At 47.7% G+C, this 17,091-nt stretch overlaps 1 protein-coding gene across 1 annotated transcript in view; it reads right to left on the reverse strand.

The window, feature by feature from the left end:
* Positions 1–14,140, reverse strand: part of CRYL1 (crystallin lambda 1) — a 167,565-nt gene extending 153,425 nt beyond the window's left edge. The window contains exon 1 of the mRNA XM_030886613.2: positions 14,042–14,140. Within this exon, the coding sequence (XP_030742473.2) occupies positions 14,042–14,082 (41 nt within the window). The 5' untranslated portion in view covers positions 14,083–14,140. The remainder of the gene's footprint in view (positions 1–14,041) is intronic.
* Between the last annotated feature and the right edge of the window lie 2,951 nt (positions 14,141–17,091).

Genomic DNA, 17,091 nt, shown 5'->3' on the forward strand with positions numbered 1-17,091 from the left:
GCTATATCTTTTGATAGCCAGGCACCATCAGCTTTCTGCACCACATTTGCTTATGCATATTTTTGTCTTCAGCGATAGTGTCAGGAAGGTGTGCATCGTGGAATGCCAATTTAATAGAACAAGGTGTCCTTGCATTGAGTAAGTACTTGAGTGGAGGTCCAATGTCCATCTGCTACCTTAATACTAAACCTATAAATATATGCATGTAGATCTATTTCCCCACCATCCTATATAAAATATTTATATATGTACATATTTAAGGAGTGCCCATGACATGCCACTGTGGGTGACCCGGCTGGCGCCTGAAAGACTGGTGGCAGAGCTTTTAGCATCATGGTACCTTCATGCTCGACTGCTCAAGAGGGGCACTGTATCTGGTGATGTAGGAAGCCATGCGGGCCTGGGAGACCCTCAACGAGATGGCCTGGTACAGCGGCTGCTACGATGACACGGGGTATGGTGTGGTTTAAAAGATGGTTACATGTTGTCCATGAGGCCACCAGGTGTGGGGTTGACATGATGGCAGCTAATAACTCTGTGTGAGGTGCTTTTCTAGGTACTGGGGTGCAGCAGTGACAAACAAAACACCTTGTCCTCCCAGAGTCTACAGTGTAGTAGGCAAGCAATAAACTAAGTAAGCAGTTAGGCGGCAAATTATAACAAATAATAAAGAGGGGCAGAGGAATAACAAATAGGAGTAGTGCAGACTGGCAGGCATAAAGTGTTTGTTTGTTTGTTTGTTTGTTTCTTCCAGCTTTTTACTTTGAATTCGGTGAAGACTTACAGAGCAGGTAATCGGCTTCACAGCAAGTCATACACATTTTGCTTTGTCCTGTTCATTGCAAATCCTCAACGTGCCAGCCCCTTCACAACTCCATGTTACCCCCACTTCCACTCCTCTTCTTCTCTCCTCCCAAACTTCATTCTTGGACCAATGCTGTCCCCTTGACCTAGAATGGTTGATTATTCTCAGGTGTGCAGACCTCCCCAGCATTATTTGTTCCCTTTGTACACCTGTCTATTGTTTGGCTGAAAACTGAGCCACACAGCGGGTGGAGCAGTTCAGCTGCAGCCCCGGAGGTGATTAAAAGGGCCACAGTCTTGGGGGTTCCTGAGGCCTACCCGAGAACGCCTCACTGGGAAGGTGACACTTTAGGGAAGAGCTGAAAAGGTGAGGAGACAAGCCCTGAAGCTTTCAGGGGAGGGTTGTTCCTGAAAGAAGAAACTGCACCAAAACCAAACGCCCTGCCATCGAGTAGTTGATGCTGACTCATAGTGACCCTATAGGACAGGATAGGACTGCCCCGGGGGGCCGGGGGGCCCGAGACTGTAACTCATAATGGGAGCAGAAAGCCTGCCTTTCTCCTGGGAAGAACAAACAGCCAAGTGCAAAAGCATGAAGTACAAGTGCGGTCTTGTCGAGACCAACCAGGAGGCTGTTGGGCCTGGGAAGGCGTGAAGGAAACGGAGGAGGCAGGGCCATGGAGGGCAGAGAGAGAGACATGAGCCTGGATACGTAGAGCCTTAGGAACCACTCCAGGGGGTTGGGCTTTCACTCTGCGTGTGAGGGTGGCTAAACAGAGGTAGTAGAGGAATCACGTGATCTCATTTCAGGTTTTAAAGGCTTGTTCGAGTTGCTTAAGAATCTACTGAAGAAGGGGAAAGGTGGATGTAAGGAAACTTGTTAGAAATTAGGAGGTTGCTGCAGAACATGAAAGTGGTGTGCCCCAGGATGGGAGCAGCGGTGGGGATGGGCCGTGGTTGGCAGAGTTCTGAAGGCAGGGTCTAGAAGCCACGGCCAACACTTGTTGGTGAGGTGCAACAACAGAAAGAAGAAGACGGAGCGGAGTTGTTTGGGCCAGGAAAAAGAAAGATGGAAATGCTCTAAAATCATAAAGTGGCCGTTATAATCTAAATTTTTAAATGTCTAAGGGGTATGTGTCATGAATAACTGCATAGAAGTTTTACAGTTCAGGGGCAGGATCTTGGCTGGAGATGTTAATTGGGGAGATATTTGCATAGATAGGAGTCTTGGGACACCCAAATTTAAGGGACCAAAGTATAGAAACTACAAAGTGAGTCAGGAGGAACGCCAGGGACATGAAAGGGAACTTAAAGGTGAAGCGAGGGACAATATGAGTCAATGCCACTATGGGATGAAATAAGATCTACTCGGAGAATTGGGAATGGGGACCATGATAAGGGGCAGTTTGGGTGAATTGGTGGGGGTGAATGCCTCACGGGGAGATTTAAGATAAAATGAGCCTGTGGATCTAGCAATCTATGTCAGACAATGGGGAGGACAGAGGAACACGGTAAATGCCGCTGCAGGAAAACATTCAGCAATCTCGAGACCGTGGCGAAGTCTCCAGGTCAAATAATCCGGCTTTTTCAACAAACAAGGTGCCAGAGGGAAGAAAATTGAAGAGTTAAGAGATTTATCAACCGAATGAAATACGTGGGCACTGTTTGGACTCTGAATCAATCATACCACATGTGAAAATGTTGGCTAACCAGAGAATCTTTGAATGCTAGCTGGATAACCGGAGCAATCATTCCAAGGTTATTAAGGAAGTTTGCTCATGTTTTATACATGGGAATCACTTTGTATTATGGTTTTATGTATATGTGTATGTGTGTGTATATGCGTATGTGTGTGTGTGTGTGTATTAGAGTCTTTATCTTTCATAGACATGGGACTTTACTTACAGGCAAAATGATACAATGTCTGGGATTTCCTTCAAATAATAAAAGGGAATATAAATGAAACTAGATTAGCGATGGGTCAATAATCACTGAAGATGGGTGAAAGGGAGAGAAAACCAAACCACTTACTATGGCGCTGATGCCAACTAAGGACAGCGGCACGTGTGCAGAGGAGAATGGGGCTCTACAGGGGCTCTGTTTGTGACCTTCCGGAATTAGACTTTCAGGTCTTTCTTCCAAGAAATCTCCAGGTGGGTTTAAACCACCAACCTTTTGGTTAGTCGTCAAGGCACCCAGGCATCCTGATGGGCACAGAAGGCCTCATTATACTGTTCTCTCAACTTTCACGGAGCTTGAAATTTTTCCATAATCCAAAATTATACAATATATGAATAAATAATACTGGATAAGATACTTATCAGATTCCTAGGAGAAATGGGGCATTAACTGGAAGGAAAGCATTGAGAGGGTGGCTCTTAAGGATAGACAAAATAACTATGTTTGCATGCGGAAGGGTATGATCTCTTAAAGGGGGAAACTGATCATATCGTGTAGGCAAGACCGCAACACTTTAGTGTAGGGCGCCTCCAGCTGTGCCCATTGCTGGCTCTAGTCCTGATCTTTGCAACCACTCAGGAAGGGAAGGGCCCATTTCTGAGAGCTGTCTCATTGAGGTGGCAAGTCCTTTGGAACTAGAAACGTCGGAATAGAGGCAGGATAACCACTTACAAAGGATGCTGGCATCAAATAGTGGGAGGACTGTTTGACCTGGTCCCACTTCTCTTTCCATCTCTAGTTTCCCAGTTCTTCTTTGAATAGCAAAAGCAACCTCCTGCCAGCCCAGACTATCACCAAGTGCTATCACCAAGAGGACCTTAGTTTCTTCTTCCACGAATCCACAGTGTACAGGGGTAAGGATAATATTTACACGAGTGCAGTAACCCACCCTTTCATCAAGACCTTTTTATAGCACTCCAACATAGTATTATAAAAATATGGTCCTCAAGTTTTCATATTGGGTTGCCTATAAAAATGGCCTAAGGGCAGCATTTGAACTCCTCTAACTTCATAAGGAAGAGAAGGAGAATCAGGATCGGCTTCAGCCTCCCAAGGCTGATTCCTTTGAGGCCGAGGTCAGACATGCCTCCACGCTCCAACCTGTTTCCAATTCCAACACCAACTGTCCCTCTTACAGTGCTCTCTACTCCTCTGAGTTAGATCATTGGTTGTTAATGGTCACACCTAACTCACATACCACATTCACAATTGTGGAGTTTATCAAAGAAACTGCGGGTTGTAATTCAGGTTCAGGAAAGGCCCGGGATACAGTTCTTCAATCAGGACAGCCCTCTTCTCAGCCACACCCACAGGCACGCCTCTCTCCCAGGCCTTGGCCTCTCAGCCACATGGCTGCTTGGGTGAGTGTTACAAAGCTCTTTTTGCTCTGCCAATTAGTGTTCAGAGGCACCCCACTTCACCAGAAAGCTTTCTGCCTGAAGGTACTCAGTTTTCTGGCTCCAGGGATCCAGTAGCCCACCACTCCAGGGACCCAGAGATCCAGTAGCCCACCACTCCAGGGACCCAGGAATCCAGTAGCCCACCACTCCAGGGATCCAGGGATCCTGTAGCCCACCACTCCAGGAATCCAGTAGCCCACCACTCCAGGGACCCAGGGATCCAGTAGTCAACCACTCCAGGGATCCAGTAGCCCACCACTCCATCTTCTGCCAAGCTTTTGGTTCTGCTGCCTCTGCTGCCATGCTTTACTGCTTCTTACCATCTCCAATGTCTCAGATGTCTCCGAGATCAAGAACGTTCAGCACAGAGATTTCAGGTCCAAAGGATGTACTCCACTCCTGGCCCTTCTTTGTTGATGGTAGAGATCCTCATGCCCACTTCTGGGAGGCTTTTATAAAGTTGAGCAAGATAACCAAAACTGCCCAATCCCATGTTAAGGTTCCATACACCTTATTTGCATGGTCTCACCCCTTACTATGCCCCTCACTGACAGCATTAGCAAGCTATACCATCCTCTCAGTGGGTCACAAGCACCTCATATTTGCATGGTTCTATCCAGTCGTTTGGTGGGTGTTAGTTACACTAAATAATAGCTAGAAGGGCCTTAGTTATCACAGATATCACTGCCAAATAAATTAACCGATGTCAAAACTTTCTTTCTAATTCAGGGGAACAGCATATCTAAAAGGACCTAATACTCGCATACCTGTGCAAAAACTCCTATAAATCTAGAAGTAATAAGATGAATGCATCAAATGTGAGGAAATGAGGGGCACGCTGGGCAATGAATGCGACCAGGCAATACCAAACTAACTTGAAAACGTATTCGACTGCCTTCATCAAAACAACGTGTATCAGAATGGTGTTGACTACAAAGATTGGCAATGCTTACTGTTGGGGATATTATGGGGATTTCGGCACTCTCACTCCATTAAAGCCAAAAATGCCACCCCCACTGCCATGGAGTTGATTCCTACAGAGTTTCTGAGGCTGTACTTTACAGAAACAGATAGCCTCAACTTTCTCCCATGGAGAGGTTGGTGTGTTTGAACAGCCAACCTTAGGGTTAGCAGTCTAATGCTTACCCAACAGCACACCACAAGGGCTCCTGTTAAACCTAAACAAATTCTTCCATTGAGTCAATTCCAACTCGTAGTGACCTGATAGGATAAAGTAGAACTGGCCCAGTGGGTTTATGAGTCCAGAAATCATTTTTTCTCTGTAGGTGCAGCTTGTGGTTTAGAACTGCTAACCCTGAGATTAGTAACCCAATGTGTAGCCCCTTTTGCCACAAGGGCTTGCTCAGGCGCCTTTTCTCACTCTCAAACTCACTGTCATCAAATCAATGCTGACTCACAGTGACCTTATAGGACAGGGTAGAACTGCCCATGTGGGTTTCTGAGACTGTCACTCTTTACAGGAGTAGAAAGGCTCATCTTTCATTTTCTGCCCTCAGAGCAACTGGGGGTTTGAACTTCTGACCTGTGGTTAGCAGCCCAATACCTAACCATTACACCCTCAGGGTTCTATATTAGGAGGTATATAAATTGGCATAAACTTTTTGGAGGGCAGTCTCACAGCCTGTATCAAAATTAGAAATTCTTAGAACAATTGAGCTCAAATTTTGACCTCTATAATTTGTCTTTGGTTAATGTAATCAGTACACAAAACAGCCACTGACCCTAGAATTTCTATTAGCAACAGATTAAAAACTAACAATCCAACTTAGAACTGGTTAGTTTAAGGTACATATGAGGGGACTTCCAAGAGTTCATGGAAAAACTCAATTATCTTTTAATTCAGTTTGCCCACAAATTTCTTGAAGGCCCCTTCATACAAATAAACTAACAATCCTTAAGTATAATGGAGAGTATGTAGATGATCTTTTTTCCCTCTTTTTCAACCATCCTGTGTGCTTACGAATTTTCACGGTAAAAGCAGCTTTAGGGCAGCGGTTCTCCACCTTCCTCATGCCGCGACCCTTTCATACAGGTCCTCATGTGGTGGTGACCCCCAACCATAACATTATTTCCGTTGCTACTTCATCACTGTACTTTTGCTACTGTGATGAATCGGGTGACCCCTGTGAAAGGGTCGTTCGACCCCCAAAGGGGTTGCGACCCACAGGTTGAGAACCGCTGCTTTAGAGAAATGAGAGCAGTGCCTGTAAGAGGCATCAAGAGAATAGGTTTAGTTATTGCACCACGGTGCACCTGACCAAAGCTGTGGGCTTGCCGTTGCCGTTGCCGTTGCCGTCTGCTTGGGAAAGCTAGACCATGAATAAGGAAGACCACTGGGGTACTGAATGACGGAATTAGTGAAAAGCACTGTGGACGCCGAGAAGCACAAACAGATCTGTCTGAGGAGAGGCACTGCCAGAAGGCTCCTGAGAAGCAAGAGGGGCAGGATTTCGCCTCACATGCTCTGGACCTGTTACAGAGAAGACCAGCCCCTGGAGAAGGCTGTCATGCTGGGCAGGGGGAGGGTCAACAAACAAAGATGATGCCGCGATGAGGTGGACCGACATGTGGCTACACCAATGGGCTCACACATGAGAATGCTGTGAAGATGCCACGGGGCAGGGAGTTTGGGTCGGTTGGACATAGGCTCGCTGTGAGTGGGAACCAACACATCAGCCCCCAGTAGCAGCAGCAGCAGGATTCCTTGCCTGTGAATGAGCATGCTCAGGATCACATTCCTTTGGAGAATAAACCATCTGGAAAGACTCGTCGGTAACCAGCGACTGCTTCTTTCCCCTCCTTCACATACACGACTAGACATGAAGGACCAGCCACTGGCTTCCCAACGACTTGTATCTGTAGCCCAGCTTGAAAAGAGGAGCCAGCCTATCAGATTTCCTATGGAGATTATTAGCAAAGTGATTAAGCACTCAGTTGCTAACCAAGAGCTCGGTGGTGCGAGCCCACCAGCCCCTGCATGGGAGAAAGATGAGGAGCCTGCTCCTGTAAAGGTTAGGGCCTTGGAAACCCCAGGGGCAGTTCTGCTCTACCCTGTAGGGAGAGAGGAGCAATCAGCGCAGGGGCGATGGCTTGGGTTGGTTTGTGTTACGTCGATAAGGGTAATCTTTCGTGGAGCTGAAAGAGGACAAGGCTGGGGTTGCATAAATGTACAAGACAAAGAAGCATGGGAGTAGGGAGAATGAACAAGCCTGGGAAGGGGACGGAAGGAAAGGGAGACTTTCTAGAACAGATACTCAGAGAGAAGGACAGACAGCACATGGGAAAGGTAGCCTCCATCGGCTGTCATCAGCTTCCTTATCCCCAAGCCACATTACATCAGCCCCAGATCTGACTGGTTCCTTGACCACGAAGGCAGGGGTATCCTTGATGCCTGCGAATGTAGTAGCGTGAATGATATCGACCTTTACCATCAAAGAGACAGTTCTGATCTGCCTTGCTGCTTTTAAATTCACTAATCTGAACCAGTACTGCAAAAGGCTAACTCGAAAGGCTAATGAGCATTTATTCTGATACATGGCAGCAAGACCCGAAGGAAGAAAAGTTAAGTACTACGTTCCCTCTAATTTCACCACTTGTGCCACTTAGCTTTGAGTAAATCCACTAATCCACTCACAGATAACTCGATAGCAACTAGACTGAGGCTACTTGCACTAAAGTACATTGCTTTCTCACTGATTTCCTGGGCAGTTACGTATCTGTTGGCTAAAGGCTGAAGTAAACAAGCTTCTGCACAGTTGCCCTGAGTCAGCTGTGGGCAATTTGCCAATATAGTGCTATGAAATGTTTCCTAGGCTGGAAACATGTAGTGTCTGAGCGGATTCAAAAAGTAACTGGAGCACCCTAGGGTTGACACTGTGTGGTGTGGTGTGGGGTGGGGTGGGGTGTGGTGTGGTGTGCAAAAATTAGAAGGGAACGACCTGGGGTCTCACGCAGAAGAAAATCACTCAGAAAACCTCTTAGAAAGAGCACATAGGAAGCTGCCTGAACAGCCCGGCAGCCTGAACAAGTGTGGGAGAGAGACGAGGGGTATGGCACAAAGGCATACACAGTACCAGGAGCTATTTGTATGTGGGTCTTTACCTTTGCTGTAAACAGACTTGGACAAAGTTCTGAGAACTTCTTAGACATAACCAAATACCTTGAAGGAATGAGTCCCTGGACCTGGTGGGGGCAGGGCAGGGGAGGAGTCACAACCACAGAGTCAGAGGCCATCAAGGTCCACTGGCATAATGGTTCACAAAGAATATTCTGCATCCTACTTTTGTGAGCAGCGACTTGGGGCTCACAGCTCATGAGCCATCATCGAAATGATGAAATTATTGCAACCATTAGACCAATGGATTAATGGACCACACAAGCATCAATCTCCCTAACTGCGAGACCAGAAGAATTTACACGGTACCTGGCTACCACGATTCTGCTCTGCTCTGCACAGGATCACAGCAGAAAATTCTGGATAGAGTGGTGGAGAAGAGACACTGGTAAGACATCAAAGACTATGGCCCTTAGTCACCTTCCAGGTCTAGAACTGAACTCACACCGTGTTAGAACATGCCATTTAACATCAAAAAGGGCAGCGGAGGAATGGAAACAGGACACAGGGAGAAGTGGGGCCAGTGATGATACATGGTGGAGATAGAAGCAAAATGGGACCTTGATGGTCTTCCCTGTAAACCTTCGCCTAATCCACAGGTTTTTTTGCTTTTTGATCACTTTTGGTAAGTATACATGTTATCATGGGGGAAAATTTTGCATATATATTTGTAATTATATATGAATGAAGGAGACTCAAGCTCATGGACTGTCTTGATGTAAACCCCAACCTTTTAGCAAGCCTTTCATATTATATGTCAGTACAAAAGCTGTACTTTGTGTTAAGAACATTCAAACAACTGTCCATTAGGACCAGGCATAGCAGTTATATAAACATTCATGCGAGTGTCTCCCCTACAGAAGCATCTACTCTAGTAGAGGGGAAGGCCCCAGAAGGAGGTCTTCCTGTATGAAATGGATCATGTGCTCAGCCCTAAAGAAACCAACCCAGGAAAGGGGCGGGCAGGCAGGCAGGCAGGGAAGACAGCCAGTGCGGCCCAAGAATACGGCCAACACAGGCGCTTCACTACACAGGTTCCAGCGTTAACAAGATCAATGCTTAGCAGGTAGATATCTATACAAGCACAATACAGTATAAATACCATGCCTATTTCAGTTATTGAAAAATAGATCTTTGATATAAAGGTAAGTTTCTGGGCAGATGTGGAAGGCTAACTGTGGTGAAATCAAATTACTTGGTTGGTATGGCTCTTCTGCCCATGGTCTTTGTAATGCCCACCAGATGATGGGCAGAAACATGCAAATAAGGTATAACTTGGGGGCAGGTCACATTGTGATGAATGGAGGCAAGCTTGAAGTTGTCAAGGATTTCACTTTTGCTTGAATCCACAATCAATGCTCATGGAAGCATCGGTCAGCAAACGCACTGCTCAGCGTCGGACTGCACTGGGTAAATCTGCTGCCTAAGCCCTCTCTGAAGCACTCAAGAGCAAGGGTGTTAGGTGCAAATGACTCAGCCATGGTACTTTGAATCACCTTATATGCATGTGGGAGCTGGACACTGAGTCAAGAAGCCTGAAGAGTCACTGATCCATTTAAATCATGGTGCTGGCAAAGAAGAGTGTGCCATGGACTGCCAAAAGAACCAAGAAATCTGTCATGGGAGAAATACAGCCAGAATGCTCCTTAGAGGCATGCGTGGCAAGACTTCATCTCACATACTTTGGACATGTTGTCAGGAGAGACCAGTCCCTGGAGGAGGACATCATGCTTGGTGAGGTAGACGAGCAGGGAAAGGAGGAAGGCCCTCAATGAGATGGATTGACACAGTGACGGGCAACAATGGGCTCAAACATAAGAACTGTGAGGGTGGCCCAGGACCTGACAGTGTTTCACTCTGTTATGCACATGGTTGCTATAAGCGGAACCAACCTAACAACACAATGGCCCCTAACGACAACAAAAATGCCCACTGAATGGTCTTGGCACCCTTGTTGAAAACCAGTTGACTGTAGAGATGTTGACCTATTTCTTATTTCTATGTATTGTCCATCCTTGTGCCAGGAACAAACTTGGTTGGGTTATTCGCCCTCACAATTATGGGAGTGTATTAGGGAATGTAATAGGTGTCCACAAGTCAGGATCAGTAAACAGTACAGATATAGTCATTGGTCCACGGCAACAACACCTCTCTTCTGCCAGCAACCAGGTCTCTCTCCAGTCCTCGGCCTCTCAGGCATGTGATCCCTTGGCCTCTGCCTCCAACAAACAGTGCAGAGTGGTCAGTTTTACTAGGTATTAAAAGGAGCCATCTCAGAGGCAGCAAGAAGAATCCTATGACCCACAAAAAAGAAGAGTCATCAAAGAGCACATTGGCTTTCCGTGCCTGAAGTGGTGGAGGCAGCAGAGGCACCAAAGGCCACAGCACTGAGACCATTGAGACAGAGCAGTGGGCTTCCCAGCCCCAGAAGGAGTAAGGCCAAGTGCCTTTGGGCAGGAGGCTGGCTTGCAGAGAGGGGTGGCCCCTGTGGTCAATTACCCGTACTAAGGGAGCTTTGTCACACTAGCCAAGCAGGGCAGAGGCCAAGGGACCATATGGCTGAGAGGCTGAGAACCAGAGAGAGAGGCCTACCAGCAAGGCTAAGAAGAGGTGCTGCAGACAACAGAAGGGGATCCTTACCATTTTGTTACCTGTTAGATTCCCTAATAAACCCCCATAACCATGAGTATTGTCTGCGAGTTCTATATGAGCACTGCAATGGATTATCTAACCCAGTAGAGGAGGATAGTGCCATGGGTGGGATGGTTAGTGTTAGAATAGGGTAAAGAAGGATGGAGTGTGGAGGCATGTCTGGCTTCTGCCTTGTGGCCATCAGCTTTGGACTGGTATGAATTGGATGATCCGCTTTCGCTGGAGGAGGTCAGAGACGCCCTCCACACCGCTTCCTTACTAGTAATAATGGAAACCCGGAGAATCCACATCAGACTCAAGCTCACCTTCAAAAGATAAGCCATTTCTGCTCCCAGTTTTCCAAGTTGTCATGACCAATAGTCCCTCTTTGTATGCTCCAGTGGTGGTGGAACCCCGGTGCTGCAAAGGGGAGCTGTTCAAACCCACCTGCTGCTCTGTGGGGGAAACCGCACATGGCTGTAAAGGTTGACAGCCTTGGAGACTATAGGGAGCAGCTCTACTCGGTTCTCACAGAGCTGCTGGGGATCAGGATCAACTCAACAGGAGCAGGCGAGGGGGTGGGGGTGGGGCAGAGGGAGGCAGGGCTAGCCTAGAACCAAGGCAGTCTGTTCTCTCTTCAAAAACACACTTTTCCCCGATCAAGGCCCCTCTTCTGGAGAGATGCTCATTGGAATGTGAAGCCAGGAGTGACAGGAATCAAATACAGACTCTTGTTGGCACTGTTTTAAGAGAGTCTGGCAACTGATAAGATGGAGAAAGAATGGCCCAAGGGCTCCTGAAAATCAAACTCAATGAGGTTTTAACTCTTTAATTTACCTTCTCCATCTGGTTTGCTTTGTTTTGTAAATGGGTCTCTTTTGGACTCACCTAAAGAGGCAGGTGAGAAGGATGGCAGGGTGACTGAAAGGATCCCTAACCCCAAAATGTCTGTTGAGGGGGTGGTGGGTGGGCAGGACATTCAAAGCAGGCAACAAAGAAACAAGCCCAGCCCCCAGATGCATTTCCATGGTCAGAGATGGTGAGCCCATTTCTAATTCCTCGCAGTGACCCTCAAAGTCGCAGCTCCTTTGCCTGTGATTTCACTCCAACTGTAGCCTTAAAATGCCAGGGGCGGGGAAATCAATGCATTCACAACTTAACATCCATCAAGTGCAGTGCTACTCCCAGGCAGGCAGGAAGAACACAAAATGCTAGTCCTTGACCCTGGACACCTAAAATGCAAGACAGACATAATTACAGTAATAATTACCATAACTGCAGGGCAAAGTGCATTTAAAAATTAACAAATGCCTTTACTAGACAACCACAGGCACTCACGTGCCCACAAAAGGACAAAGTCACAGTTATTTCCACTGTTCTGTGGGTCAAAAGAGCCGAGAAAACACCTCAGTCCCAAGCCTTCCTTCCATGTCCTCAAAAAACCCAAAAACCACCCTGACCCAGGAATTGTCTTCTAGCCAAGGTGGTAAGCTGTGCTGGGGAAAGGAGGGGCAGGTCAACACCTCAGTTATAAAGCTACCACTAGAATTGGCTATGTGTTGGGCTACTAACCACAAGGTCAGCAGTTCAAATCACCAACCACTCTGGGCTCTGTAGGAGTAAGACACTCTAGCACAGAGGTTCTTAAGCTGTGGGTCGTGACCCCTTTGGGGATTGAACGGCCCTTTCAAAGGGGTTGCCTAAGATTTCCAATGGGCTTAGGAACCGAGGGAATGCTCAGAGGAAAGCTCCTGTCTTCTGGCGGGTCCGCCCACATGCAGATACGCCCACCTACGAGTACCAGGCGTGAAGACTGTTATCCATGCTACACCATGCTTCAAGACAAAATTTCATTGATTTGTCATTAGAAATAAATATTTCATAATATATAATTACATATTGTTTTGTGATTAATCACTATGATTTAACAATGTTCAACTTGTAACAATGAAAATACATCTGGCCTATCAGATCTTTACATTACGATTCATAACACTAGCAAAGTTACAGTTATGAAGCAGCAGTTAAATTATTTTATGGTTGGGGGTCACCACAACACGAGGAACTGTATTAGAGGGTCTAGGCATTAGGAAGGTTGAGAACCACTGCTCTAGCAGAATCACAATCTCAGAAGCCCACTAGGGCAAGTCTTTTTTTTTTTAAACATGGGCAGTTCTACCCTGCCACATAGGATCGCTATGAGTTGGAATCGTTTGAGGACAATCACTTAGCAAAGTATTGACATGTTGATAAATTGCTGTGAAGGCTTCCTAATTGGAAGGGACAGATAAATGTTTTTAAAGGGAGGTTGGGTAGGGGTGGGGAGGAGTGTTAAAGAGGCAGGAGCAGAAGCACAAGGCTGAAATCTATTTAGATCTAATTTAGGCTAGAAGGAGCCCTGATGCAGGTGTGTACGGGGGCATTGGCTGTTAATCACAAGGTGGACGGTTCAAACCCACCAGTCTCAGAAACACTGTGTACGGTTGCTATGAAGTCAGAGCTGACTCGAAGGCAGTGGGTTCGGGTACTAACAAAGCATGACAAATTCTTTGGGTGCCAGCGTGTCCCCTCTGGAGACATCGCTCTCCCCAGGAGTTAGAATCCCTTCGTGTGTTCTTCCAGCACCTGTTCCAGGCTTGCGGTCGTCTACCCCTCCCAGAGGCGGGAACGCGGCCCTCCCACCCCAGGGTGCGGCTTCCGCCTTCAGGAGCTGGGATGGGGTAGAGTTCAGTGTTCCTTAGGGTGCCCACGGGTGTTTCTTCGCTGGAGCAGGTAGCCTCACTTGCATCTCTCAGAGCATACCCTACTGTGGGTAGCAGACCAACGCGTGCCCCTCTGCGTTCCCAGGCATCGGTCTGCACCCACATATGCAAAGTGGGCACATCTTCTTGCCCCCGGCAGATCCGGGTCTCCAACCTCAACCCTCAAATCTCCCTGGGGCTCACGCCAGCTTCCCGGGACACCCCGGTCCACATCGGCCGGGTCCCCGCGAAGCTGGCGTGTGGGCAGCAGCTCCAGGAAGGGGAAGGGGAGGGCGCTGTCGCCCATCCTGGGGACCGCGGGGGCCTAACGCGCCGGGACGGGCACAGGTGCGGCGCTCCAGACCGTTTACCTGCCCAAGATGACCACAGCGCCGTCCCGCGGCGCAGCCATGCCTGACCCCTGCGGCCGGTGTCCGTGGCTGTGGGACCTGTGAACCCGTCTCCGCGGGTTTGTACTCTCCTCGGGGAGGGGGTGGGGGGAGGGAGCTCCGGCGGGCGAGGCCCGCGCTCATTGGCTCCAATTCCGAGTCCGCGCAGGCACATCGAGAGGAAGGTCTCCGATAGGCTGGGTCGGGCCACGGAGCCGGCCAGCGATTGGACAGGACCGGAGGCAGCACCGCCCCCTCCCGGACAGCCGCAGCCAGCCTGCCCGCCCGGCCCGCCGCGGCGCGACTGACTGGGAAAGTTGCGTCCTAGGCTGAACATTCGGGTTATGGGCGGGGGAGGGAGCAGAAACCCTTCTGAAGAGAGCCGTGTGCTCTAAACTCTCTGTGCCTGGCCCTAAACCGTCAACTTGGTGTGCATTCGAGGGGGCGCTGCCAGGCTGCCACCAGGCTTGGCCACAAAGGAGTTCCTGTTGCAGATCAGCATACCTGGTTTTATCGCGCACCACGTGGCACGGTTCATGCCCTTTTTTTCAAAGTGAATGTTTGTGGCCGCCCTGCGTGGAACAATTGTCTCTGGACCCCGTTTGGGTAATCCTCGCAGTATTTTTTTAAAAATAAATGCATAATGTTATTGCACACGTAATAGATGAGCAAACCCAAAAACTCACTGCCATCCAGGCCTTTCTTACTCGCAGCGACCCTGTAGAACTGGATACAATTGCCCCTGTGGGTTTCTGAGACTATCTGTTTACGAGCAGTAGAGAGAGTCTCCTTTGTCTCTTACAGAGCAGCTGGTGGTTTCAAACCGCCGACCATGTGGTTAGCAGTCCAACGTGTAGACTACGGTATACTGTAATTATACTTTTTATACGGATTGTGGAACCGTCCCCCCACACACACACACATAATGAAGCTGACTTGCATAAGGAACGCCATTTTACGAGTTTTTAAAACTCTTGACCCTTCCCCTGCTTATGTTCTCGGAATGTACTGTCTGCTCAAAATGTCCTTCAGAATGTACTGTGTGATCAGAATGTCCTTCACAATCTGTCCCCGGAATGTGCCCCATTCAGTGTCTGTAAACTAACGCTGGTTTTGGCTTCTGTAACTCGCTAGCACAGCTGTGCAGACAAAAACCAGACCTACCATTAGTCATCCAAACTTTGATTTTTCACAAACAGAGAGAGAGAGGGAGAGAGAGGTTGTTTGTTTGTTTGTTTGTTTGTTTGTGATCTGACATGGAACCTTCAATATATGTCCAAGATAGGAGAACTGGGGCCCGGGAACTGGGCTGCCACAGCAAAGGAAATGACCAAAGGCAGTCAGCTGTGAAACTCGCCAGCTTTTCTGAATTCCATGCCATTGTGCTAATGGGACTGTGAGGAGTCAGCTACTCTAACTGAACTTCCTCTTTCAAGAGGTACAGCTGGTTTAGGTTCGATTTAAAAACAAAAACAAATGCGAGGCCCTGGCTCTGGGCTCTATTTGGAACCCAAACAAACGGGCCCAAAGGAAAGGATTTCACAGCCGGCAAGGCAAAGGCTAGTGTCCGCACAGCACACGTTGAAGGGAAATAGACCCGTCATCAGTGCATGATTAGAATGAAGTTGACCACATGCCTCGTGTTACAGATTCACGTGACTAATGGGGTTTTTCCTGGATTTGTGTTCCAGAAAAGAAGAGAAATAGCAAAGTGAAGAATTGTTGTGAGGTATTGTCAAGTAAGTTCCCCGCTCACAACAAACCTGTGCATAACAGAACAATTACACAAGTGAAAACTCAAAAGGGCAGTTCTACTCTGCACTATAGGGCTGCTGAGTCAGCACTGAACTCATGTCAATAAGTCTCTTTTGAGTACCAAAACCACCACCCCAAAAACCTCACTGCCATCAAGTCAATGCTGACTCATAGTGCCACCCTGTGGGTTTCTGAGACTGTAACTCTTTATGGGAGTAGAAAGCCCCATCTTCCTCCCACAAAGCAGCTGCTGGTTTCAAACTGCTGACCTTGCAGTTAATAGCCCAAATTGTCACTGCCTTCTGGAAAGAAGTTTGATGATGTATTGTTGGGAGAGCAGCCAGCTAGGGACCCTGAGTGTAGCAACTACAAGTCCTGTTCATCACCCAGTGCTGAGCAGTCTGGAGCTCACCACGCAGGCAACTGCAGAGCCCAGGCATCCTCTGAGGGTGACCTAATAACTGCTCACACCCTGGGGATGAAGAGGGACTGGAATGTTTGTTTCTCACTACAAGGTTTGCTCTTTGCTCAGAGAGTGCTGGGCCTTTAGCTCTGGGTTCCTCTCCGGTACCAAACCCCACTGAGAAGGCTGGGATCACCAACCATTTGGGCCAACAAGGGGGGACAACGACTCTGAAAACAGCATAGATCCATGATGCCATTGAGTCCACTGCACTGACATTAAGAAAGTCTTTTATCCTCAATTAGGCGAGAAGCCCCATGCAGTTCTTGACACATGTAGAAACTAATAATGTGTGGACTCGTTGGATTAACAGCTCTACAGAGGTGTGGATTAGTTCATGTGGCTCCTCTACCCAAAGTGTCTCCCACCAGTGGACCTTTCCCCGCATGGGTCAGCTAAGTCATCGGGGGAACCTAGAATTATGTGTTTGTTTTGCTAGTTATTATCTTTTTTTCCCTTTTCTTTTCTCTTTTTATCTCTTTTATCTTATCTCTTTTTTTTTGAGCTGATGATGATATATTGATTTGTATATAGTTATTAATATATCAGCTGGCCAAATCCACTGCTATTGAGTCAATTTTGACTTACAGCCCCCACGCATCACTTCAATGTTTGTTTGTTTGTTTTAATCAATTTATTGGGGCTCATACAATTCGTCACAATACATAGATCAATTATGTAAAGCACATCTATACATTTGTTGCCCTCATTATTCCCAAAATTTGCTTTCCTCTTGGGTTCCTGGAATCACCTCATTTTCCTTTTTTCCCCCCTCTCCCTCCCTTCCTCCCCCCCCTCCCCCATGCATCCTTGA

The sequence above is a fragment of the Echinops telfairi genome, unplaced genomic scaffold, assembly GCF_000313985.2.
Source record: "Echinops telfairi isolate 266 unplaced genomic scaffold, ASM31398v2 ScPeMD7_2565;HRSCAF=3150, whole genome shotgun sequence".
Lineage (NCBI taxonomy): Eukaryota > Metazoa > Chordata > Mammalia > Afrosoricida > Tenrecidae > Echinops > Echinops telfairi.